This window comes from Salmo salar, chromosome 12 (genome assembly GCF_965601325.2).
Source record: "Salmo salar chromosome 12, fSalSal1, whole genome shotgun sequence".
Classification (NCBI taxonomy): Eukaryota; Metazoa; Chordata; class Actinopteri; order Salmoniformes; family Salmonidae; genus Salmo; species Salmo salar.
In genome coordinates, this window is record NC_138302.1 from 60,331,248 (window position 1) to 60,356,154 (window position 24,907).

At 41.1% G+C, this 24,907-nt stretch overlaps 1 protein-coding gene and 1 long non-coding RNA gene across 3 annotated transcripts in view; one reads left to right on the top strand and one right to left on the bottom strand.

Annotated features, from left to right (window-relative positions):
* LOC123725523 (uncharacterized) overlaps window positions 1–3,819 on the bottom strand; it is an 8,269-nt gene extending 4,450 nt beyond the window's left edge. The window contains exons 1-2 of one of the 2 annotated variants that reach the window (XR_006758039.2): window positions 3,563–3,819; window positions 1,752–1,977 (exon numbers count right to left, since the gene is read on the bottom strand). This is a non-coding gene — a long non-coding RNA (uncharacterized LOC123725523). Of the gene's footprint in view, window positions 1–1,751; window positions 1,987–3,562 lie in introns of both variants that reach the window. The other variant, XR_006758038.2, reaches the window with a different exon arrangement.
* A 10,625-nt stretch (window positions 3,820–14,444) lies between these two features.
* On the top strand, window positions 14,445–24,622 carry eno1b (enolase 1b, (alpha)). The gene is made up of 12 exons (XM_014132379.3): window positions 14,445–14,594; window positions 15,711–15,805; window positions 19,239–19,334; window positions 20,727–20,785; window positions 20,976–21,045; window positions 21,240–21,373; window positions 22,286–22,508; window positions 22,709–22,906; window positions 23,249–23,450; window positions 23,733–23,841; window positions 23,990–24,048; window positions 24,218–24,622. The coding sequence occupies exons 2-12, from the start codon at window positions 15,721–15,723 to the stop codon at window positions 24,282–24,284; spliced, it is 1,302 nt and encodes a 433-aa protein (XP_013987854.1). The 5' UTR covers window positions 14,445–14,594; window positions 15,711–15,720; the 3' UTR covers window positions 24,285–24,622.
* The last annotated feature ends 285 nt before the right edge of the window (window positions 24,623–24,907 follow it).

A 24,907-nucleotide genomic window follows, 5' to 3' on the forward strand; every position in this document is an offset into this window, starting at 1 on the left:
AGAGTATGTCATAGTTAGGGTTGCAAAGCCACCGGTAATTTACTGAAGTTACTGGAATCTTCAGGAATTTTGGTAATTAACAGAAAATCTATGGCAATCTATCGTAACGTTGGTAATTTATTCTTGAATAACTTTTTAAAAATGTATTCATATATAGTATTCATTTTTGTATATATCTGTGGCCACGCTGTCCATGAGTTTCTAGTAAATAGGCCATATGGTTCAAGAGAAAATCGCCTAATTAATAATAAAAAGCATCTAATCAACAATGGCATTATTTTCAATGGCATTATTTTCAATGGCATTATTTTTGTTGACATTATTTTTTATGCAATTCTTCTAACTATTCACTGTCTTACATATACTCACAACTGCCACCAATTTGAAGCTAAAACATTGACAACAAATACATAATGACATAGTCAAATAAATAAGTGTGTAAAAAAAATATTAAGGATATTTCATGCTTGAAACCCTCATATTAAACACCAATGGTATTCACTAAGTTGATGGTTTATATTTAGGATAATGTTTTACAGCTTTGCCATTGATTTAAAAAAATAAATAAATTGTATCTCTTATTTCATTATTTCATATCTTTTACATGTGATAAAGCCACACAGAGGGTCAGAGATTATTACAGACATCTGAAGTACCCAAATGGGCCACTAGATGTCTTGCAATAGATTACGTAACATCCCTGAAAGAAACCAAAAGTCTGGTAGTTTACTGGTAAATGTGAAAGTTTCCAGTAATATACCCTCCCTTTGCAATCCTAGTCATACTAGATTATGACTGTTGAACCAAAGTACAGTTAACTATATTATTTCCTTTTCATTGCCACATTGGCAAACAGCCACCAACATTGCAGAATGCCCTCATTGACATTTCATGGCAAACATTATACATTACACAACATCTACAGTGCCTTCAAAAAGTATTCAAACCCCTTTGCTTTTTACACATTTTGTTGTGTTGCTGTAGCCTGAATTTGAAATGGATTAAATTGAGATTTGGTGTCACTGATCTAAACACAATATTGTATAATGTCAACGTGGAATTAAAAGCTGAAATGTCTTGAGTCAATAAGTATTCAACCACTTTGTTATGGCAAGCCTAAATACCTATATGTCCAACCTGTATGCACTGTGCACAAATCACACTGTTCCTGCACTGGTAAATACACTATCATAGCATTTAAAAATTGGTATTGTGTTATTTTACCATATACATATTGTCCGATTACATTAGCCCTTTCATGTAAAGTAACATTACTTTCAGTAGTAGACGTTTGACAGTCTACAAGTAAAATATTGTTTGATTTCTTTCTTTCGGGGCGGCAGGTAGCCTAGTGGTTAGAGTGTTGAGCCAGTAACCAAAAGGTTGCTGGATCGAATCCCCTGAGCTGACAAGGTAAATATCTGCCCCTGAATAAGGCAGTTCCCTGGCAGGCCATTATTGTAATTTAAGAATTTGTTCTTAACTGACTTGCCTAGTTAAATAAAGGTGAAAAAAATATATTTAAAAATGAATTAATGTTCAAAATACATAGCTTCCATTGCTGTCAGAACAAGCATAAAGAAAAGGTTTTGCTCTAAAACAAGCAAAGCAAACATTACTTGATGCAAATGTTGTGAGAGCAGGAAAGGTTGTATGGCAGCGGGAGCAGGTAAAAATGTAGGACAATACTCTGGGAGAGGGGGGAGGGGGGGACTGAGAAGGAAATCAAACAGAAACACCTGTAATCTTACCGTTGTGAATAGAGCAGTAAAGAAAAAAAGTTATTTTAAAAAAGTGAGGAGTTGTAAAAGGAGAAAGCAGAGGGGGACATATCTCAAATTTCCCCTTGGAGCCCAAGAGAGAGCCACATCCAGTCTCTCTCGGGTCATTCAAGGCTCCATGAAAGGCAAACCCCACAGACATGCCCTGCTCCCTCCCAGTCTTCAGCCAGGCACCATTTCAGTAGACAGACCAGCACTAGAGGCCCTCAATGGGAGAAAAGGAGAGAGGGAAAGAAAATAGAGAACAAATATTTTAGGAGGCTGAAAGCACAATTAAATAAGGAAGCAATTTGATATACAAACAATTTACATATTTGGACTCTATCAGATAATAATCTGATCCTTATCCCTAGTCTTGTCCCTAATCTATCCTCGGGGCTAAGGAGGATGTGATATTATATTCTCCTTGGATGAAACTTGTTTTCAATACTCCTGAGTAAAACCTTACTATAGGGTTTACATGACGTTTTAACAATTAATAGCTTTGTTCTTGAATAATTTAATAAACCTCTAAATTGTTTGAACAGTATATTGATACATTTCAACTAATACAAATATAGATATGACTTTACGCAATATGCAAAAAATCTATTTCGCTTCAAAGCCATACTGGTAAATCAGCATCTGCATGGTCACCACCTACCCTGAGTGTTTTGCATGCGGGAACAAACAGAAATGAAACAAAGGACCCAACCGGGTGCTTAGTCATTCTGACAAAATGGCTGCATGGTCTTAACCACACAAAACCAAGCTATGCACTACTTGACCTCTCACCTGTGAACAACATATCTTTATACATTTTTACCACACGTAGTGTATATGAGGCTATGCACATCGCCACATGATGCATCTTATTCTCGCAGGAGGAAATCATAAAAAGCCATATGCAATGATATCTTGAGAAAATGACATTATCATTACCTGTAGATGACAGGTGTTAGTTGTGTATACAGTAGCATCAACTACTGCGAAAAACAAACTGTTCTAATGCATTTTCCTATTGCATCTTCTAGTTGAATGAGAAGGAGGAAAGCTCTTATTTAGTCTCTTCTCTAATCATACCAGTAAAAAACAAGTAAGAACAAGCCTGACCAGAGCCTTTTGAAGTTATTCTGAGAGAAGACAAGCATGCCAGTTACATCTACTGTACTGAAAAGAAGAGGCTCTTTCACTCTCTGCCTTTTCCCCTTTAAATCTGGAGCCGAACAATTGTCTGAGTAGAATAACAAAAAAAATCTTTGAATAGAGAAACTGTCTCGTTACAGCATATCAACCACAGCATCAAGTAAATTCATCCATGAGGCCATCATGATTTGCTTATCCTGTACATAGTAGTATTGAGAAACTGTTGACACAACTCGTTCTGTTTAGTCTTTAGACATATGTGCCATAACTGGTTTGTCTAGTCAAAGAATAGAGGTTTTCCATTCTCCTCTGTTCAGAGCACAAGCTAGGGAGAGAGGCTTCCTCAGTCAAATGACAGGTGTCTCTAATCTGATGCCATCACAGTCAAACACCCTTCAAACTAGACTTAATTTTAAAGAAAAATCTTACTGCAGATAAGTAAAACAGGAAAATATACAAATACGGTCCTTAAAATAATATTATTCTGTGGTAGTGATATGATTATTTTCAAAAAGTCCCTTGCATAAAAGTTAAAGTAAAAAATCTGACAATTAAGAAAAAAGTATAAAGATAGGACTGTTTAAAAACTTTGGTTTTATAGTTACTCTATCCTTCCTTGGAGCAGCCAGAGAGCCAGAAGACATAACAAGAGATACCATTGTGTTGCCGGGTCTTGTTGCGTTTTTTCTTCCTCTTCCCTCTTTCCTCCTCTTGTTGAACGATGAATGATTTCTTCCATTACTGGGTCAGATTCAAAAGGCAGAGGCCTCCGAGATTCAGGAGATCAGTTGATCAGTTGATGTAGAAGGAAGACATCAGAGGTAGTGGTTTCACTGATGTCCGTCGACAAAGGGCCCCCGAAGTGGTAGTGATGTTACCTGGTTAAGCTCTTAATGCAAAGAGTCTGAGTTTGTAAAGGGCTTGGTTTACATGTACACCTACCAGCCCTACCTCAGTGTCTCTCCATGATGTAACCAATCACCTTGCACCAAGCACCAAGCAGGTGTGTCTCCTTCACTGTGATTGGTCGGGCCAACCTACTGAGAGTCCACTGGGGTATGTGTGTTCGTGCATGTATGACATCAGCTTTACTGTCGAGAACCACGCCTTATCCGGCATGGCTTCTCTTCCTCGTCTCAAACACGCCTTTCCCCTATGACCTGAGTTCACGTTGAAGATTCAAATGAATTAACAAAGTGCATGGGTATACAGAACAACATCATAATTGAACTCTTATTGGAGTGTCACACAGTAAAAGGTATAAGGTATAAGTAATAGTAAAGCCTTGAGGTAAAAGTACATTCTTGGTCAGAATACATACATCTATCTAATCTATACATTGTCTCTAAAGCAGTATCTAAACATATTCTCTAAGGCAGTACTAACATACAATACCTCGCTCAACTGATCAAGGGCTTGATGATTAGTTGATTTGTTAAACTCAGGTGTGCTGGACTAGTACTAAACTGAAATAAAATAAGCCTGCGCAATGTTTGGGTCCCTGCAGGTACAACTGACAAAAGGCCATGGAGTCATAGACATGGTGGTACTGAAATTAACTGAGAGAAAAGACCACCAGACCAGCTTTACAAACCTGTAACACTGACTGGAAGTTTATACAGCTGAGCTATTTAGGGCTATGTCAATTTAGCTGATAGCCTAGCAACAGTTTTCTTTTTTGACTGGTTTAACTATACACTCCCCTTCTTATTTATTTGGACAGTGAAGCGAAAACGTTTAATTTGCTCTATTCTCACGAATTTTGGATTTGAGATCAAATGTTTCATATAAGTTGACAGTACAGAACATAACCTTTTATTTGTTTCACCATTTATAAATGAAAGCACTTTATGTATCTTGTCCCCCCCATTGGAAGGTGTCATAGGTATTTGGACATATTCACTTATATGTGTATTAAAGTAGTCAAAAGTTTAGAATTTGGTCCCATATTCATAGCCCACAATGATTACAGCTTGTGACTCTATCCACTTGTTGGGTACATTTGCTGTGTACATTTGCTGTTTGTTTTGGTTGTGTTTCAGAGTATGTTGTGCCCAATAGAAATGAATGGTACATAATATATTGTGTAATATTGGAGTCACTTATTGTTAATAAGAATAGAATTTGTTTATGAACAGTGCTACAACCCCTTTAATCCCATCGGTCACAATTTACAGGCTCTAGAGATTAAAGTTGTACTTATCAACAAAGTCATGTATTATGCATTACTAACTTGTGTAGTATGATTCAGAGAAGTTTCATAGGATTTCTCTAAATTGCACCAAGAACAAGCATGCTGTAATGATATGCGCTAAGAGTCGGGAAGCAAGTTCAGGGAGTGAGTGTTTTAATAAAATAAACATAATCCAAAACAAGAACCACTAACAGCACACAGCCATGAAACAAACAGAAACAATGATGCCTGGGGAAGAAACCAAAGGGAGTGGCATATATAGGGAAGTTAATCAGGGAAGTGATGGAGTCCAGGTGAGTCTGACGACGCGCAGGTGCGCGTAACAATGGTGACAGGTGTGCGCCATAACGAGCAGTCTGGTCACCTAGAGGCCGGAGAGGGAGCACACGTGACACATACACAGAAGTCTGTATTCAACAGCTTGAAAAACAAATACTTGGTCGATTTTGTTTTTGTAATAGATTTTTTTGTAAATATAATGTTTAAAGTGTCTAGCTACTGTAGATAACATATGTGCCTTCATTTTCAATACATTGAATCCATGATGCTTGTGGTATTAAGAAAATATCTCAGCAGTTACATTTATGACCAATGGGAAAACACAGTGGCTCTAACTTATTATATATATTTAATCATAGAAGATAATTTATTTTTTCAGTAGATTGAAGGTGAGTTGGTTATATATATACTTTATTTATTATTTTACCATTATCCATTAGCCTTTACATACAATATAAATACACTGCTCAAAAAAATAAAGGGAACACTTAAACAACACAATGTAACTCCAAGTCAATCACACTTCTGTGAAATCAAACTGTCCACTTAGGAAGCAACACTGATTGACAATAAATGTCACATGCTGTTGTGCAAATGGAATAGACAACAGGTGGAAATTATAGGTAATTAGCATGACACCCCCAATAAAGGAGTGGTTCTGCAGGTGGACACCACAGACCACTTCTCATTTCCTATGCTTCCTGGCTGATGTTTTGGTCACTTTTGAATGCTGGCAGTGCTTTCACTCTAGTGGTAGCATGAGACGGAGTCTACAACCCACACAAGTGGCTCAGGTAGTGCAGCTCATCCAGGATGGCACATCAATGCGAGCTGTGGCAAGAAGGTTTGCTGTGTCTGTCAGCGTAGTGTCCAGAGCATGGAGGCGCTACCAGGAGACAGGCCAGTACATCAGGAGACATGGAGGAGGCCGTAGGAGGGCAACAACCCAGCAGCAGGACCGCTACCTCCGCCTTTGTGCAAGGAGGTGCAGGAGAAGCACTGCCAGAGACCTGCAAAATGACCTCCAGCAGGCCACAAATGTGCATGTGTCTGCTCAAAAGGTCAGAAACAGACTCCATGAGGGTGGTATGAGGGCTCGACGTCCACAGGTGGGGGTTGTGCTTACAGCCCATCACCATGCAGGACGTTTGGCATTTGCCAGAGAACACCAAGATTGGCAAATTCGCCACTGGCGCCCTGTGCTCTTCACAGATGAAAGCAGGTTCACACTGAGCACGTGACAGACGTGACAGAGTCTGGAGACGCCGTGGAAAACGTTCTGCTGCCTGCAACATCCTCCAGCATGACCGGTTTGGCGGTGGGTCAGTCATGGTGTGGGGTGGCATTTCTTTGGGGGGCTGCACAGCCCTCCATGTGCTCGCCAGAGGTAGCCTGACTGCCATTAGGTACCGAGATGAGATCCTCAGACCCCTTGTGAGACCATATGCTGGTGCAGTTGGCCCTGGGTTCCTCCTAATGCAAGACAATGCTAGACCTCATGTGGCTGGAGTGTGTCAGCAGTTCCTGCAAGAGGAAGGCATTGATGCTATGGACTAGCCCGCCCGTTCCCCAGACCTGAATCCAATTGAGCACATCTGGGACATCATGTCTCGCTCCATCCACCAACGCCACGTTGCACCACAGACTGTCCAGGAGTTGGCGGATGCTTTAGTCCAGGTCTGGGAGGAGATCCCTCAGGAGACCATCCGCCACCTCATCAGGAGCATGCCCAGGCGTTGTAGGGAGGTCATACAGGCACATGGAGGCCACACACACTACTGAGCCTCATTTTGACTTGTTTTAAGGACATTACATCAAAGTTGGATCAGCCTGTAGAGTGGTTTTCCACTTTAATTTTGACTGTGACTCCAAATCCAGACCTCCATGGGTTGATAAATTGGATTTCCATTGATTATTTTTGTGTGATTTTGTTGTCAGCACATTGAACTATGTAAAGAATTAATTTTTTTGAGCAGTATATATATACAAAAGTATGTGGACACACCTTCAAATCAGCGTATTCAGCTTTTTCAGCCACACCCGTTGCTGACAGGTTTATAAAATCGAGCACACCGCCATGCAATCTCCATAGACAAACATTGGCAGTAGAATGTCCTTACTGAAGAGCTCAGTGATTTTCAACGTGCCACAATCATAGGAAGTCAACTTTCCAACAAGTCCGTTCGTAAAATGTCTGCCCTGCTAGAGCTGCCCCGGACAACTGTAAGTGCTGTTATTGTGAAGTGGAAACGTCTAGGAGCAACAACGGCTCATCCACGAAGTGGTAGGCCACACAAGCTCACAGAACAGGACCTCCAAATGCTGAAACGCGTAGCAACACTCACCTCTGTGTTCCAAACTGCCTCTAGAAGCAACTTCAGCACAAGAACAGTTTGTCGGGAGTTTCATGAAATGGGTATCCATGGCCAAGCAGCCGCACACAAGCCTAAGATCAACATGCGCAATGCCAAGCGTCGGCTGGAGTGGTGTAAAGCTTGCAGCCGTTGCACTCGGAAGCAGTAGAAACGTGTTCTCTGGAGTGATGAATCATGCTTCACCATCTGGCTGTCCGATGGACTAATCTGGGTTTGGTGAATGCAAGGAAAGCGCTACCTGCCCCAATGCATAGTGCCAACTGTAAAGTTTGGTGGAGGAGGAATAATTGTCTAGGGCTGTTTTTCATGCTTTGGGCTAGGCCCCTTAGTTCCAGTGAAGGGAAATCATAACGCTACATCATACAATGACATTCTATACAATTCTGTGCTTCCAACTTTCTGGCAGCAGTTTGGGGAAGGTTGGTGTGGAAGAACTTGACTGGCCTGCACAGAGCCCTGACTTCAACCCCATTGAACACCTTTGGGATGAATTGGAAAACCAATGGCGAGCCAGGGCTAATCGCCCAACATCAGTGCCCGACCTCAGCTCTTGTGGCTGAATGGAAGAAAGTCCATGCAGCAATGTTCCAACATCTAGTGGAAAGCCTTCCCAGAAGAGTGGAGGCTGTTATAGCATTAAAAGGGGGACCAACTCCATATTAATGCCCATGATTTTGGACTGAGATGTTTGACAAGCAGGCGTACACATACTTTTGGTCGTGTAGATTATGTTTAAATCACAGATTTTGACTGTAAAACTTCATATTTTGTTATTTCAGGGGGAATATGTTTGTGTCTCAGAGGACATAGCCACAGGTGTAAACCTGGTTTGTATGTGTATTTGGGCTGAGACATGCAAGTGTAGATCTTCTTTATATTAGTATTAGGACTCAATCAAAGGTGTACACCTGGTTTGTAGAAGTACTGGAGCTGAGTTGCAGGAGTAGACCTAGTTTACAGTTTATGAGTATTCAGGCTTTGGCACATTTAGACCTGGCTTAGTTGACTAATTGGGTTCAAGCACAGGGGCAGACATTGTATATCTGTAAATTGGAGTTGAAGTACAGGTGTATACCTGGTTTGTATGAATATTGGGACTGAAATGCACAAGTACACCTACTTTTATGACAAGTGGGGTTGACATAGCAGTAGACCTGTTTTTATTTTTTTTAAATCAATATTGGGCTAGACATACAGGTGTACATCTGGCCTGTAAGAATATTGGGGCTGATATACTAGTGTAGACCTGGTTTGTATGACAGTTGAGGCTTGGGCACTGGGATAGAACTGTTTTATATGAGTATGCCCATGGATTTACCTGGTTTACATGCGTAATGTGGTGTAGGGATAGTCAAGTCTCACACAGGTAATGGGTCTGGATGGACCACACGTTTGTGGTAAGAAAAAAGTGAATGGGGCTGCGGCACGTGTTATACCACTGTACTGAGTGTATCTATGAAATGAATAGCGTATACAGGTCAGAAGTCACAGGAATAAGATACGCAAATAACAAGGTTGGGGTGTGCAGCGAATAGCTGGATATAGGTTACTGTTGGCGACTTGAGCAATATAGGCCTAAGGATAGTGGAAAACAGGGCCGAGATAGGCAAGCAACACGGATGAGGTGTATTGGCAAAGGAACTGGGGTCTGTGAGTAACAAATAGGTCATTTAAGGGTAGGATATGGGGGTTAGGGCATGGGGTAACAGGGCTGGGGTGTGTGGGTAATTGGGCTGAGGTATATAGATATTGAGGCTGAGGAATAGTGGTAAATTGTATTATAGGCAGAGCACTGTATGTTCACATCTTTTACAATTGTGACCAAGAATAAAACATGCCTTTTTACGTGTAAAAAAAATAAATATGGATTACATTTTAGTGTCACTAGTGGCATACAAATTTGGGAATAAGTGGGTTAATGTGGATGCTACCATGATAACAGATAACCATATGTGGATCGTGAATAATGATGAGTGAGAAAGTTACAGAGGCACAAAGATCATACCCCCAAGATATGCTAACCTCTTATCATGACCAATAACAGGGGAGGGTAGCATTTTTGAGGGGTTATAATATTTGTGAATTTGTGCAAATACTTATGAAAAAAATAAGACATTTCAAATGGGGAGACTAGATACATAAAGTGCTTTCATTTCTAAACAGTAAAACAGATACCATATGCTAGAATATACCCTAATATAAAAGGTGACATTCTGTGCTGTCGCCTCATATGAAACATCTTATCTCAAATCCAAAACGCTGGAGGATAGGGCACAAATTGTTTTTTGCTTCACTTCCAAATAAATACAGAGGGGAGTGTATATCCTCAACAATTCCTTTTTCATTAGTGTTTTTAGATTTCATAGCGTTTTATGGTTTATTTTGTTTATGTGTCATTGATCAGGTTGTATGACACACAACTAATCTTACCTCACATAAACCACGAATAAGCAATACAGAACCAGCCACCAATAACTGCTATCTAATATTAGAGAGGTCAAATGTTTTTGATAAATTATTCAAACAATAAACTCTACATTTAAATATTTCATGAGCTCTAATATTTAACTCTAGTCCACTGTATAATAGCAGACAAAGGCTTTGAGATCTTCCATTTGACTGAGTTAATCTTTGGGCATGGGGTAATCATCAGAGAACACATGCACACGAGCAACAAGGCTGTGCTCTGACTTGCACTCCCAGGTAATTGGGCCCAGCAGGATGTTTGTGCACCAGGTGGGGTGGTGCAGGGGATTCAAATGACTATCCCCAGAGCCCCATGGGACCAGGTGAATCTGGGAAGCAAAGCAGCAACCAAACAAGCCAATTAACTGGCTGATTCCGCTTCCAACTCAAGACATCTGCCTTGCATTGATTATACAGTGGTTAAACCACAAACGAATTGTCAAACATTGTCAATCCCATGACCTCACTCAGATACTCCGGTACCTCCCTGCCTTTATACATAATACATAAAGAAGATCACCCAGAGACAGATGTCATGTCCCAGCTACAGGTGGAATGGGGGTTGTGGGAATGATGTAGCTACTGGTACACAGACAGACAGAGACAGACCCTGTGGAGATGGTGAGTTCAGCTCAGGGAGTCCTGTTACGACAGTGTAACCATGGGTACCAAGCCACACAAACACACTGCCCTGAAGGTACTGTACCTTTATCCCTGATGTTGTTTCATCATTCTCATGAAGACGAAGAAAGAATATGTCAGTGCATTTTACATTTGACCAACAACACATTTTATCTTTGTTATCCGATATGATTTAACCAAATATTGTATACAAGTGGAAGTAGTAGAAAGCTATGTTGACTGCCAAGACCATATAAGACTTCCTGTGCTCTATAGCTCATAAAAGTTACCGATTACATACAGTATAGTGTACACAGTATGCTGTGCCTGCCAGCTGGGAGAAATTGGGCCACAGCCAGGGAGACTGCGTGAAAAAGCAAAAATGTATTCCCACGTATAGTACACTGTACCAGTCTATAGAGTAAGTTACAATAGGCCTACATATCACCAAGGGTTACACATAGAGATCCTAGTATTCTAATTCCTAATTCTATGGGGTTACATTGGGGAGGAAAAGCAAACTGATCTCATTAGGCTTCTGGAGTTGGGTGGGGAATAATATTTCTTTGCGGCATTTTCATTCAACATCGTGTCTATTTCTTTCAACATAGTTTCCCTATGATTGTCATATTACTGTATAGGATTGTCTTGAGAATGGAGAGAAGAAGATAGAGGGTATGTGAGTAAAAGCACAAAGGCTGACATAGTGACAACATCAAAAAAGAAAAGGGGAGAGGTGGGTTTCAGGAAGATGGACTAAGAGAGGCAGGGGTTGGGGGAAGATAGAGATGAACAGATGTAGCCCTAGTTGTCCAGGTGGCCATCTTTGACTTTGTGCTCAACTTCATGTAGGCAAAAGCTCAAAATAAACTGGGGTATAGGCTAAATAACAATCTATCCTGAAGATGACTGTTATGTCAGTCCAGATACAGTATTTATTTACTAGTCTATGATTTATGATTTACTCTCAGTGCATCAAAGGCACACTCAAAGGTACACTCATCCATGACATGCCATTTCCATCGCTATTCACACAGCCGTAACTGGAAACGAGGAACACCTATGTGAGAATGCGGTTCATTGACTACAGTTCAGCATTCAACACTATTGTTCCCTCCAAGCTTGACACCAAGCTCAGAGCCCTGGGTCTGAAAACCACCCTCTGCAACTGAATCCTGGACTTTCTGATAGGCAGTCCACAGGCTGTGAGGATTGGCAACAACACCTCCTCCACACTGACTCTTAAAAGGCTCTGCATAGTCAATCCAGAGTCTGAAGTGGCCGTACAGCATTTACTGCGATGCAGCCTCCGCAGACGTCAGGGCTTTCATACTTCTTGCGCTTAGCGGAGCAGAACAGAGCTGTTGTGAAGGAAGTTGTCAAGGAAGTGAGTTTGTATTTATACAGGACCTACCACCCCCCACCTACCATCAACCAATCATGTCAATGCGGAGCTATACGGAGTGCTCCGCATTGTTCAAAAAATTGAGAGGCGCACGGTGATGCGGTACGGAGCTTGATTTGGCCTCTGCATGCCTCCAGAGGCTCAGCAATTGTGTCACACCCTCCATACCAAGCCTCCGACCACATTTCGGATCAAGCATAAATTGTCTTTAACAAAGGGGCCACCCAGGGTTGGGTCCTCAGCCCTCTCTCTATTCACCCACGGCTGTGTGGCTTTGCACGACACCAACTCCATCATCAAGTTTGCTCTCGACGCCACGGTTGTAGGCCTGATAATCAACAATGACGAATCAGCCTATAGGGAGGAGGTAAGTGAACTGGCATTGTGGTGTCATGACAACAACCTCTCCCTCAACGCCAGCAGAACAAAGGAGTTGATTGTTGATTTCAGGAAGCAGAGGATGGAACACGCCCCAATCCACATCAACAAGACTGCAGTAGAGAAAGTCCTCGGCGTCCACATCACCGAGGACTTTTCATGGATCCACAACACCACTACTCTTTTACAGAGGGCACAACAGCATCTCTACTTCCTAAGGCAGCTGAAGAAATTTGGCATGCCGCCCTGGGTCCCCTCCAAATACTATCACTGAACCATCAAGAGCGTCCTGACCGGTTGAATCACGGCCTGGTATGTGAAATGCTTCATCCAAAACCGCAAGGCCGTCCATCGGGTGGTGAAGATGGCCCAGGACATCACTGGGACCGTGCTCCCACCCATCTTTGACATCTACTCAAAAAAGTCCCTGAGGAAGCCACACAGCATCATCAAGGAACCCACACCCCAGCCACAGGTTGTTCACTCCCTTACAGTCGGACAGACGGTATCGGAGCATGAGGTCTGATCCCAACAGGCTCAGAGACAGTTTCTATCCACAAGCCATTAGACTTCTGAACACCTGAACTGGATTGACCACCTGCTCTGATTCTCTGCACCATAGCACACATGCACTCACTCATGCACCCACCCACCCACCCACCGACACACAGCCCCCCCCCCCACACACACACACACACACACACACACACACCACACACACACACACACACACACACACACTCATGCTACACACACATCACAACTGCTGCTACCAGACTCTTATTATACTGCTCAATTTATACACTTGCCCCCCATCCCCCCTTCCCCAATACACATGTTACACAGGAGGTTGGTGGCACCTTAATCAGGGAAGAAGGGCTCGTAATAATGGCTTGAGCAGAATTAGTGGGAATGGTATCAATATGTTAAACAGATGGTTTCCATATGTTTGATGCCATTCCATTAGCTCCGTTCCAGCCATTATTATGATCCGCCCTCCCCTCAACAGTCTCCACTGACTTGTAAATATCGGACTATAAATAAATATATATATATATATATGTTTATATAAACATTGTTAAAATCTGTTGTTCTGCCCCTGAACAAGGCAGTTAACCAATTGTTCCACGGCCGTCATTGAAAATAAGAATTTGTTATTAACTGACTAACCTAGTTAAATAAAGGTCAAATAAAAATAATGTTTAAAAAATTTTCCTTTCTGTATTATATTTATGCTAAAATGTTTATTCTATTCTAATGCCATTTACTTTATGTTCGTATCCTTATCTTTTCGTATTTTTTATTGTTGTTGCATTGTCGAGAAGGAACCTTCAAGTAAGCATTTCGTTGGACGATGTATGCCATGCTCATCCCATACATACGACTTCAATAAAACTTTGAATTTGAAACTATAGGCCCTACTCCTAAGCTTTCATGTTGATGATTCCAGAGAAGAAGAGCAAAACAAGAAGGTTGAAACTGTGGGCCCTACTCCTAAGCCATAGGGGCGGTGTGGAGCTTTCTTGTTGATGATTCCAGAGAAGAAGAGCAAAACATGGAGAAGGTTGAAACTGTAGGCCCTACTCCTAAGCTATAGGGGCGGTGTGGAGCTTTCTTGTTGATGATTCCAGAGAAGAAGAGCAAAACACGGAACAGGTTTACAAGCACAAAGTGACTATATCACTAAAATGTGCTATTTGGTCTTAATTTAAGGTTATGGTTAGTCATAAGGTTAGTAGTGCAGTTAAGGTTAGGGTTAAGGTTATCTTTAAAATCCCATTTTACGAAGAGAAGTTGTAGAAATGGGCGGGGTTTATGACTTTGTGGCTGTGGTAACTAGTGACGATCCCAGGGAAACGGAGCAAGCGGAAATCTCTTTGCCACGCCTCTCAGAACTTCGTACTGAACTCGCCGGCATCTCGAGAAAGACTGCTCTTCCCGTCACCTTGACCTCTATTTTAATTACAAAGGTAAGTGACAACCGACATTCATCTGTTTTGTGAGAAAACTTAGTGTTTTCACAATATTCAAACTGTTTTGAAGACACAGCTTTGAGTTGTTCCCATTGAGGTATAAAATAAGGTTATTCGTTTCCGCTAGCCAGCCCATCCACTATCATGTTGATTCATCCTGTTTTCAAACAGTGTAATCCGCACTTTCGCACGTTTACTTTTGAGTAACTTTAGTTAGATTCCTAGCTCATTTGGCTACGCAACATTTAGTCCAGTGACTGTGTTAAAAATGATGTAGCCATCTGTAGTGCATTTTCCTGTAATATGACGATACAATTCATCTTCATCGCAGTGATGTTGCCAGAATTGTGTGAGTAACCTTTTCATTCATACCGTGCATTCTCAACCCACGTACGCGACTTTTTGCACACCAACTCCAGGTTCAAGGGACGTTCCATTGGGAGGATTTATAGGGGATCTCATGTCAATCGGATCATTTGAGATCCTAAGAAAAAACGTACACAATGTCATCCACAACGCCAAGAGTAGATGGCTTGCAACGTTCAGAACGATAAATTATTGGTTTGACTTTCAAGACGTCGTCTATTGACATCCTGTAGTCCTTCTAGCCTTGGCCTAAAGATACCTTACCAATGCTGCAGTCCAGTATCTTGTGATTTATCAGATGGACAGTAGCTAATCGAATTAGGCAGCCAACCTACTGCTAGCACGACTAAGCTTTAAAACCGCCAGGAAGGACACCTTTTTTTTTGGGGGGGGGGGGACTCTTGGGTGAATTTTATTTGTATTTTTATCCACCACTGACAGGTTGTACTGGACTTGATAGGTTATTTGTATTCAGCAGTCAATTGGCCTCTGATATGGAAAGGCCATTTGGGGCAGTGTTCACGTTCATTGCCTTGACCTAAGGTCAGATGGTTTCTGAAAAACGTCAGTACCTCAAATTACTGAAACTGAAAGAAACATGCTGATTCACATTTACAGGCTCAGTAGAGAGTTTGCACAATGGACATTGAGGTATCATGTTTTATAGGACTAAGAACTCGTGTCATGGTGAGACTATCTGGTAGTCTTAAAACATGTTTTTTTTTTAATTACTTTTCTCCTCTAAAGGTCGAGCACCATGTCCATCCTGAAGATTCATGCCCGGGAGATCTTTGATTCCCGTGGCAACCCCACTGTGGAGGTGGACCTTTACACTGACAAAGGTAAACGTTGCTATCGGCCTAACATAATGTTAAGTGGTCCTCTGTAGCTCAGTTGGTAGAGCATGGCTCTTGCAATGCCAGTATAAAACATTCACTGCGTGCATACATTTTAAGTCGCTTTGGATAAGTGTCTGCTAAATGGCATATAAAATCTGAAAATAGCTTAAGCCTAGCTTACCCAGGTAAACACTAGCTTACAAAGAACTCGCAAGTAAAAGCATTCACTTGATGATATTAAAACCAGGTTAGGGCCTTTTACCTTTTATTGGACAGGACAAACCCGTTTTCACGACTTCTGGTATATCATCAAAATAACTTAATCACAGCACGTTTTTGTACTCATTCAGCAGTTTTATCTGATTTAATTAGAATACTATTGGAAGTTAATGTTGAAAGTAAAATGTTTATTCCTTAAACATAAGTTGAAAATGATTCTGTCGCTGTTTCCTATTGACAAGAACTTTTGATAAATTGCTTGATGTCAAAACACAGTTTCTGAAGTGTCCAACTCAATATGCAGAAACAGTTTATGATACCTTTGTGTGTGTATATATGTATGTGTGGACACCCCTTCAAATGAGTGGATTCGGCTAATTCAGCCACACCTGTTGCTGACAGGTGTATAAAATCGAGCACACTGCCATGCAATCTCCATAGAGAAACATTGGCAGTAGAATGGCCTTACTGAAAAGCTCAGTGACCTTCAACGTGGCACAGTCATAGGATGCCATCTTTTTAACAAGTCCGTCAAATTTCTGCCCTGCTAGAGCTGCTCCAGTCAACTGTAAGTGCTGTTATTGTGAAATGGAAACGTCTAGGAGCAACAGCGGCTCAGCCATGAAGTGGTAGGCCACACAAGCTCACAGAACGGGACCACTGAGTGCTGAAGCTACACTCACTACCAAGTTCCAAACTGCCTCTAGAAGCAACGTCAGCAAAATAATTGTTCGTCGGGAGCTCCATGAAATGGGTTTCCGTGGCTGAGCAACCGCACAAAAGCCTAAGATCACTCTGCGCAATGCCAAGTGTCGACTGGAGTGGTGTAAAGCTCGCCGCCATTGGACTCTGGAGCAGTGGAAGCACGTTCTCTGGAGTGATGAATCACGCTTCACCATCTAGTTGTCCGACAGACAAATCTGATTTTGGCGATGCCAGGAGAACGCTACCTGCCCAACTGCATAGTGCCAACTAAAGTTTGGAGGAGGAATAATCTTCTGGGGCTGTTTTTCATGATTCGGGCTAGGCCCCATAGTTCCAGTGAAGGGAAATCTTAACGCTACACCATACAATGACATTCTAGATGATTCTGTGCTTTCAACTTTGACAACAGTGCAGAATGTGAGGTCCATACAGAAATGGTTTGTCAATCGGTGTGGAAGAACTTGACTGGCCTGCATCGAGCCCTGACCTCAACCCCATCGAACACCTTTAGGATGAATTGGACCACCGACTGCGAGCCAGGCCTAATCGCCCAACATCAGTGCCCGACCTCACTAATGCTCTTGTGGCTGAATGGAAGCAAGTCCCTGCAGCAATGTTCCAACCTCTAGTAGAAAGTCTTCCCAGAAGAGTGGAGGGTGTTATAGCAGCAAAGGGGGGACCAAATCCATATTAATGCCCATGATTTTGGAATGAGATGTTTGACAAGTAGGTGTCCACATACTGTTGGTCATGTATGTAGTACATTTTATGTTTAATATACACTACATGTGCCACAATAGTAATCCTATTACTAGTATTTTTAATAAAAATTGTCGCCACCTTAAACTGCATATGCACCTAAAACCCTTTTTGACAAGTGGTAAATAAATCACTTGTATCGATTAGGGGGGGCAACGGGTTGTATGCGCTGGTGACACTAACCCTACTGAAACTGCAGGATCCTGGGAATAATATGCATATCACTGGTTAGAGGGCAACATGGAGAAGACAGCCAGCTACATTTTGGATTGTTGCAATTTAAAAAAATATATATATATATTTTTTTTTTTCACGTGGGTCGCCAACGCAAAAAGGTAAACATAACACTATTTTGTTAATCACTCGTTGATATCACATCGAAATCGTCGGGGAAAATGTTTCGGTTGTGTATACTGTTTAAACTAACATTGTTCAAAGGCCACACTAATGAGTATTTTTATATCACTGTTTACAAGAGAATTTGCTTAAGACTATGGTCAAAGTTTTGTAATGTCGGGTGGAGATTCTGGGAGGCTGCCGAAACGGGGATGAAACGAATCAGTTGCTTTGTTATCTAACGCAAACGAATCACAACCCGACATAGGATATCAACACTGACAAGGTTGGCTGTTGAAGTGATAGTTTGACTTTCAAATCTGTGTTGTTGTGAGGCCAGTGACCATTTTTATAAAGAGAGACCGTACTGAAATCGCTGTCCCATTTGAGTTTGAAAATGACTGCGGTTCTAAATCCTGCGCCCCCGCCATCCCAGTGCGTATGACAAAATCAATATACTTTTTTTTATACAAACATCACCAATCTGATGTAAAAAGGATGTGTAATTCCTCCTCGAATTTGATTTGGTCAACATGAGTTTGTGTAATTTTAATAACGCATAATGTTCACATCAAGGAAAGTTGCGTAATATTAAATATGGCTTAGTTTAGGATGATAGTAAATGAAGCAAACGCAGATTGTAAAAAAATATATGTATTTAAAAAAATCTCATACACTGAGTGTACAAAACATTAGGAACACCTTCCTAATATTGAATTGCGCCCCCTTTTTGCCTTCAACAGCCTCAATTCGTCAGAGCATGGACTGTCAAGTGTTCCGCAGGGATGTTGGCCAATGTTGACTCCAATGCTTCCCACTGTTGTGTCAAGTTGGCTGGATGTCCTTTGGGGTGGTGGACAATTCTTGATACACACTGGAAACTGTTGAGTGTGAAACCTAGCAGCGTTGCAGTTCTTAACCCACTCAAACCAGTGCGCTTGGCACCTACCACAATACCCCATTCAAAGAAACTTAAATATTTTGTCTTGCCCATTCACCCTCTGAATGGCACATGTACACAATCATGTCTCACAAGTTAGAGTTTTTAAGCTGTCTCCTCCCCTTTATCCCCACTGATTTTGAAATGGATTTAACAGTTGACATTAATAAGGGATCATAGCTTTCACCTGGATTCACCTTGTCAGTCTGTCATGGAACGAGCATGATACTCAATGTTTTGTACAGTCAGTGTATGTTTCTCACTAGATTATACATTTGGAGAGTTTTAAAAATGCTGTTATGCACAATTTAACCAGGTGCTCTAGAAGTAGTGACTGTGCAGCAGCCTGTTCATTCACCCTCCCTACCTTTTTTTATTCAAATTTGACAGTGAGTTCAAGAGTTCCTCCTATAGGTGATTGCCCTACTTTTCATGAGTCAGTATTTTCTATCTCTGTCACTGTTCTCCATCTCCCAGGTCTGTTCAGAGCAGCTGTACCCAGTGGTGCCTCCACTGGTATTTATGAAGCCCTGGAGCTCAGAGACAACGACAAGTCACGCTACCTTGGGAAAGGTGTGTATCTGGGGCTAAAATAGTGTAACTTCATTATACTGTATGATTATGATGGCAGTCTTTTCCAGGGAGGTCTCTATAACTTGCCATCTGCAATCTTCACAGTCTTCCTTCCTTTTTTATACTCTTCCTCTCTGTCAGGTCTAAAAAAGCCTGTTACATTGGTGAGTTTGCTCCAATTATGTGTGTAAAGCCTGGATTATCGATGCTATGTATTGGCCAATGAGTCTTTAAAGCCACAGGATGCCATATTGGTTCTCCTCAGAAGGAGAATGAGTGGAATTCTACAGTATTTCAATAAAATGACAAAATTACATGTATTTGTTGTAGTTGGGACTTTAGGATTAGTTAAATTATAATTTTTTTATCACTGTTTTGTTTCGTTCACATAATATAATTTTAAAGTATACATTAATTAAACCTGCAGTGGTATTCAATGCTTTTCGGCCGGGGCCCCCTTTTTTATTTATTTATTAATATTTTTTTAATTCCACCAGAATTTCTGATGAACCAATCCCATATATGTCACAATCTTAAAATCGATACATTTAGATTTTTTCAGAAAACAAGTAACCTTAAATTAATTACATTTTAGTCTCTTATCACAAAGAAAAGAAGCCTATACATTTAATTTCAAATGCTCTTTCTCAAAAACATTTGTATATGGTCCCATAATTGTACAATCTGTACTCTTCATTTTTTTTGTCACCCCCCCCCCCCCCCCCCTCCAATTTTTTTTTTTAAACACTTATTTTTTTTAAGGGTGGGGGCAGTTTAGAACACAACTTTGAATATCACTGCCTTAAGGTGTCTGTCATAGAATATACTTGGCAAAAACGAATGTAGACATTTGTATTGCTTTTTAAAAAAAATTACAATTGAGGAAGAGTACCAAAACAGCGCCCTCTGTCAGTCATACAGGGTTTATACACATTGAAGATTTGCTAGACAAATCAACATTCATATGCATCGACATACTGGAGAACTACGGAGTGGTGATCACTTATGCATGATTTCTTTTTACGAATTAGCTTAATTGTTTATCCAAGCCATCTTTCCTGTCTTGTGTGATGTATGTTCTTGATGACTTTGGAAATGAAAAGCGAGACTGATCTGTTGTCTCTCTTAACTACTGTACTCATCCTTGTGCATGAAGTCATCCTTGTGCATGAAGTCAACACTTTGTCACTAATGGTTGTATGATTCACCAAGCTTGATAACAAGGAAGCTAAAAAAACGTATTCGATTATTAGTGCTCTGACTGTTTTGAGGACCATTTTGTTTGCGTCTGAAAAAGCATACTGGATTGTTGATGTTGATTGAATTGTTTGTTTCCAAATCCCCCATCTGTCTCCATGTTTCTTAGTCAGTAATGTTTCCTTGGTCTTTCAGGTGTTTCACAAGCAGTGGACCACATTAACTCTACACTTGCACCTGCACTCGTTGGGCAGGTAGGAACATAATATTTTTAAAAAGTTGATGTTATTCCGGCAATGACATGGAATGTTGTCTTGATGTTTCCCACCCTAGTAAAGATAAGCAGGTCTAGTGTTCACTCCACTTCCACATACTCCTAGTTAATGCAGGCCTAGTTCCTCAGTGTGCAATGTGCCAAACACTCATTTTATTTCTTCATCTCAGGAGGTGTCTGTGGTTGAGCAGGAGAAAATCGATCAGATCATGCTTGACATGGATGGCACCGAGAACAAGTGTAAGTTGTTTCAGATTAGAATACATCAGAGGAGTATTGTTTATATTGTCTTATGTTTTACCTAGTTTAGTTGAATGCACTGCCTGTAAGCCACTCTGAATGAGGGCGTCTGCTGAATGACTAAATATTTGCCCCATATGAAAGTGTATCTTATCTATTTCACTTATTTATTTTTCATGTTTTTGACACATCAGCCAAGTTTGGTGCCAATGCCATCCTGGGTATTTCCCTTGCGGTGTGTAAGGCTGGTGCAGCTGAGAAAGGCGTCCCCCTGTACCGTCACATCGCTGACCTCGCTGGGAACCCAGAGGTCATACTGCCCGTACCGGTGAGCACAGGGCATATTTTACTGTTATTTAATATCAAAGTGCGCTCACAAATGCCGCCTTGTCTTCAGTGGTGTAAAAATACTTTAAAGTACTACTTAAGTAGTTTTTGGGGGTATCTGTGGGGCAGCAGGTAGCCTAGTGGTTAGTGTTGGGCCAGTAACCGAAAGGTTGCTGGATCAAATCCCCGAGCTGACAAGGTAAAAAACAAAAATAATAATAATAATCTGTCGCTCTACCCCTGAACAAGGCAGTTAACCCACTGTTCCCCGGTAGGCTGTCATTGTAAATAAGAATTTGTTCTGAACTCACTTGCCTAGTTAAATATAAAGGTTACAATTAAAACATCTGTACTTTATATTTTTGACAACTTTTACTCCAATTCCCAAAGAAAATAATGTACTTTTTACTCCTTACATTTTTCCTGACACCCAAAAGTACTCGTTACATTTTGAATGCTTAGCAGGACAGGAAAATCGTATAATTCATGCACTTATCAAGAAAACATCCCTGGTCTTCCCTACTGCCTCTGATCTAGCAGACTCACTAAACACATGCTTCGTTTGTAAATTATGTCTGAGTGTTGAACTGTGCCCCTGGCTAGCCGTTTAAAAAAAACTATATATATTGATACTTAAGTACATTTCAAACCAAATACTTTTAGACTATTACTCAAGTTGTATTTACTGGGTGACTTTTACTTGAGTCATTTTCTTTTAAGGTATCTTTACTTTTACTCAAGTATGAAAATTGGGTACTTTTTCCACCACTGCCTGTCTTACAGCTTGTTGTGTAGTTACATTTCTCCACCTAGGTCTTTTTGTCAAAAGATCTTAAGGGACTGATTAATAAAATAATTCGATATTATGTAATGAAATGTCATTTTAAAAAATTGTGGATTTCTGATTTCCCAGGCCTTCAACGTGATCAACGGTGGATCTCACGCGGGCAACAAGCTGGCCATGCAGGAATTCATGATCCTGCCGGTGGGTGCCAGCACCTTCAAGGAGGCCATGCGCATCGGGGCTGAGGTCTACCACAACCTGAAGAACGTCATCAAGAAGAAGTACGGCCAGGACGCCACCAATGTGGGAGACGAGGGGGGCTTCGCTCCCAACATCCTGGAGAACAAGGAAGGTACGAGAACAATGGGATCAGAGGGTTTTATTTTCAGCCCAAAAAACTATATTGTGATACTTGATTGGATTCAGCTCTTTACATTAAGGGAAAAACTCACCTCATTCACCCCTGTGTAGTACCCACATGATCACAAGGTGCTGCCAATATCTAATTAACCATATTTTAACAAATGTACATCTCTGCTTAATTTTCCATAGCTCTGGAGCTGATCAAAGAGGCTATCAGCAAAGCAGGATACACAGAAGAGGTTGTGATCGGCATGGATGTGGCAGCCTCTGAGTTCTACAGGGATGGGAAATACGACTTAGACTTCAAGTCCCCTGATGACCCAGAGCGTTACATCACTCCTGATGAGCTGGCTGACCTCTACAAGAGCTTCTGCAAGGATTACCCAGGTGTGTGTGTCCTGTCCTCTTTTGTTGACCTATTAGTCATTCCTTGATAATTGTTTTAAACCTATGTAATGTTGTCTCTGGCTGGATCAGCTTTATTTATACTTTTTTTTTCTTTTTTTTCTCACAATTCAATCATTGTACGCTATAATTGAGATGGGCACTGTGTTGAATATTATGGTTCAAATACCTATTGTAGGACTGCTCTGAGCTGGCAATTGAAATTAAAGTTACACACAAAGTTATCAATTGTCCTTTTCTATGGTTGTCTACTCTGTAAAGTATAGGACTGTGACTTTCCTCTCTGTATGTGATCACTTACAATCAATGTCCCCTCTTTGACAGTGGTATCCATTGAGGATCCCTTTGACCAGGATGACTGGGAGGCGTGGTCCAACTTCACCGGCAGCACTGAGATCCAAGTGGTGGGCGATGACCTCACAGTGACCAACCCCAAACGCATCACCAAGGCCGTGGAGGACAAGGCCTGCAACTGCCTGCTGCTGAAGGTCAATCAGATCGGCTCTGTGACCGAGTCTCTGGCCGCGTAAGTTTCAACCTCCCTTTACTCCATAATGACTTATACAAGAGGAACTCCAGCCTCTTTTATTTTATGCCTTTTCTGAGATTTGAGTTGACGTAATTGCACTATAAATATGCATTACAATCATGATCTATTCATGAAACTGTCAACAAACCGAGATGCGTCTCATATGAGGCAAGTCAAACAGCCTGACAGTTGCAAGTCTAACGTGAGCCTTACATTTTATTTAATTTTCCAACTGTGTGAAAATGTCTACCTAATGACTCCTCTCTTCCCACTGTCCAGGTGCAAGATGGCTCAGTCCAGTGGCTGGGGAGTGATGGTCAGCCATCGCTCTGGGGAGACAGAGGACACCTTTATTGCTGATCTGGTGGTGGGCCTATGCACTGGACAGGTAAGGGGCTTCCCAAAGGAAATACTGTTGGTATTCAACTGTATATGACAGTTGAAATACCAATTTGTATTATATAGTCATATTACTGTATTTTAGTTACTGTCTTCATTACTGCTGTTTAAGTAATGTTGCCTCTGTTCATCTCCAGATTAAGACCGGGGCTCCTTGCCGCTCTGAGCGTCTGGCCAAGTACAACCAGATTCTCAGGTGAGGGTTCATGTCCTTTACAGCCTAATCAATGTTGTGACGCTTGTCATTTTTGTTCTGCTACAAAGGCTTTCTTGTTGAGCATGGTTTTCACATATGGCATCATAACAATTGTATTATTGAATATTGCTTTGTAGTGTTAAACTTTATCCCCCCCGTTCATTCTCAGAATTGAAGAGGAATTGGGAGACAAGGCAGTCTTTGCTGGGAAGAACTTCAGGAACCCCCTGGCTTAACTGAGTGCAATGGGAACATACTCATGGGCGTTTAGCAAGCATTCTAATGATTACTTACAAATGCTAAAGAAGCTTACTGATACTCTTTCAGATTTTGGTTTACATGCACATAACGAGGTAGCTAGAAAGACTCATTCAAAGTTCCAGTCCAATACCATAGGTTATTACATACATTCCGCTGCCCTAGATTAACAAGTTACCTGTGAGTTGCAATGAATGTCTTCCAATATAGAGCAAAATAATTATATCCATGAGTAATCAATGTAATGGATTGTGAAATTACAAAAGCTGCAGCCTAGCTGTAGATGCAGTGAATAAACCCCTTTTTTTGAAACTGAGCCATTTGCAATTCTTTGGTCATTTATTCTCAGCAGGATGTGTAAATGTTTGATTGTCAAGCATATTATAATAACAGTGTGATGGGTGAATGGAAATCTTGAATTGAGTTATAGCTAAATGTTTTTTGTACGGACAGTTTTCATTTAACCTAATCAGTTTTCTCGCTTTCTACAATCTTCCTGGAATTCTGAACTATATTGTATAGGTTTGATGATCTTCTGTATTTTTTCCCGTCGTTGCTCGAAAGGGGGACGGCTCTGTGGACATCAAGTGGATGATCCTAT

Excerpts from the sequence above, each read along its gene's own strand:
- eno1b (XM_014132379.3), top strand. The coding sequence starts at position 15,721 with ATGTCCATCCTGAAGATTCATGCCCGGGAGATCTTTGATTCCCGTGGC. Across the intron at positions 21,374-22,285 it reads AGGTCATACTGCCCGTACCG|GCCTTCAACGTGATCAACGG; the intron begins GTGAGCACAGGG and ends CTGATTTCCCAG. Across the intron at positions 24,049-24,217 it reads AAGTACAACCAGATTCTCAG|AATTGAAGAGGAATTGGGAG; the intron begins GTGAGGGTTCAT and ends GTTCATTCTCAG.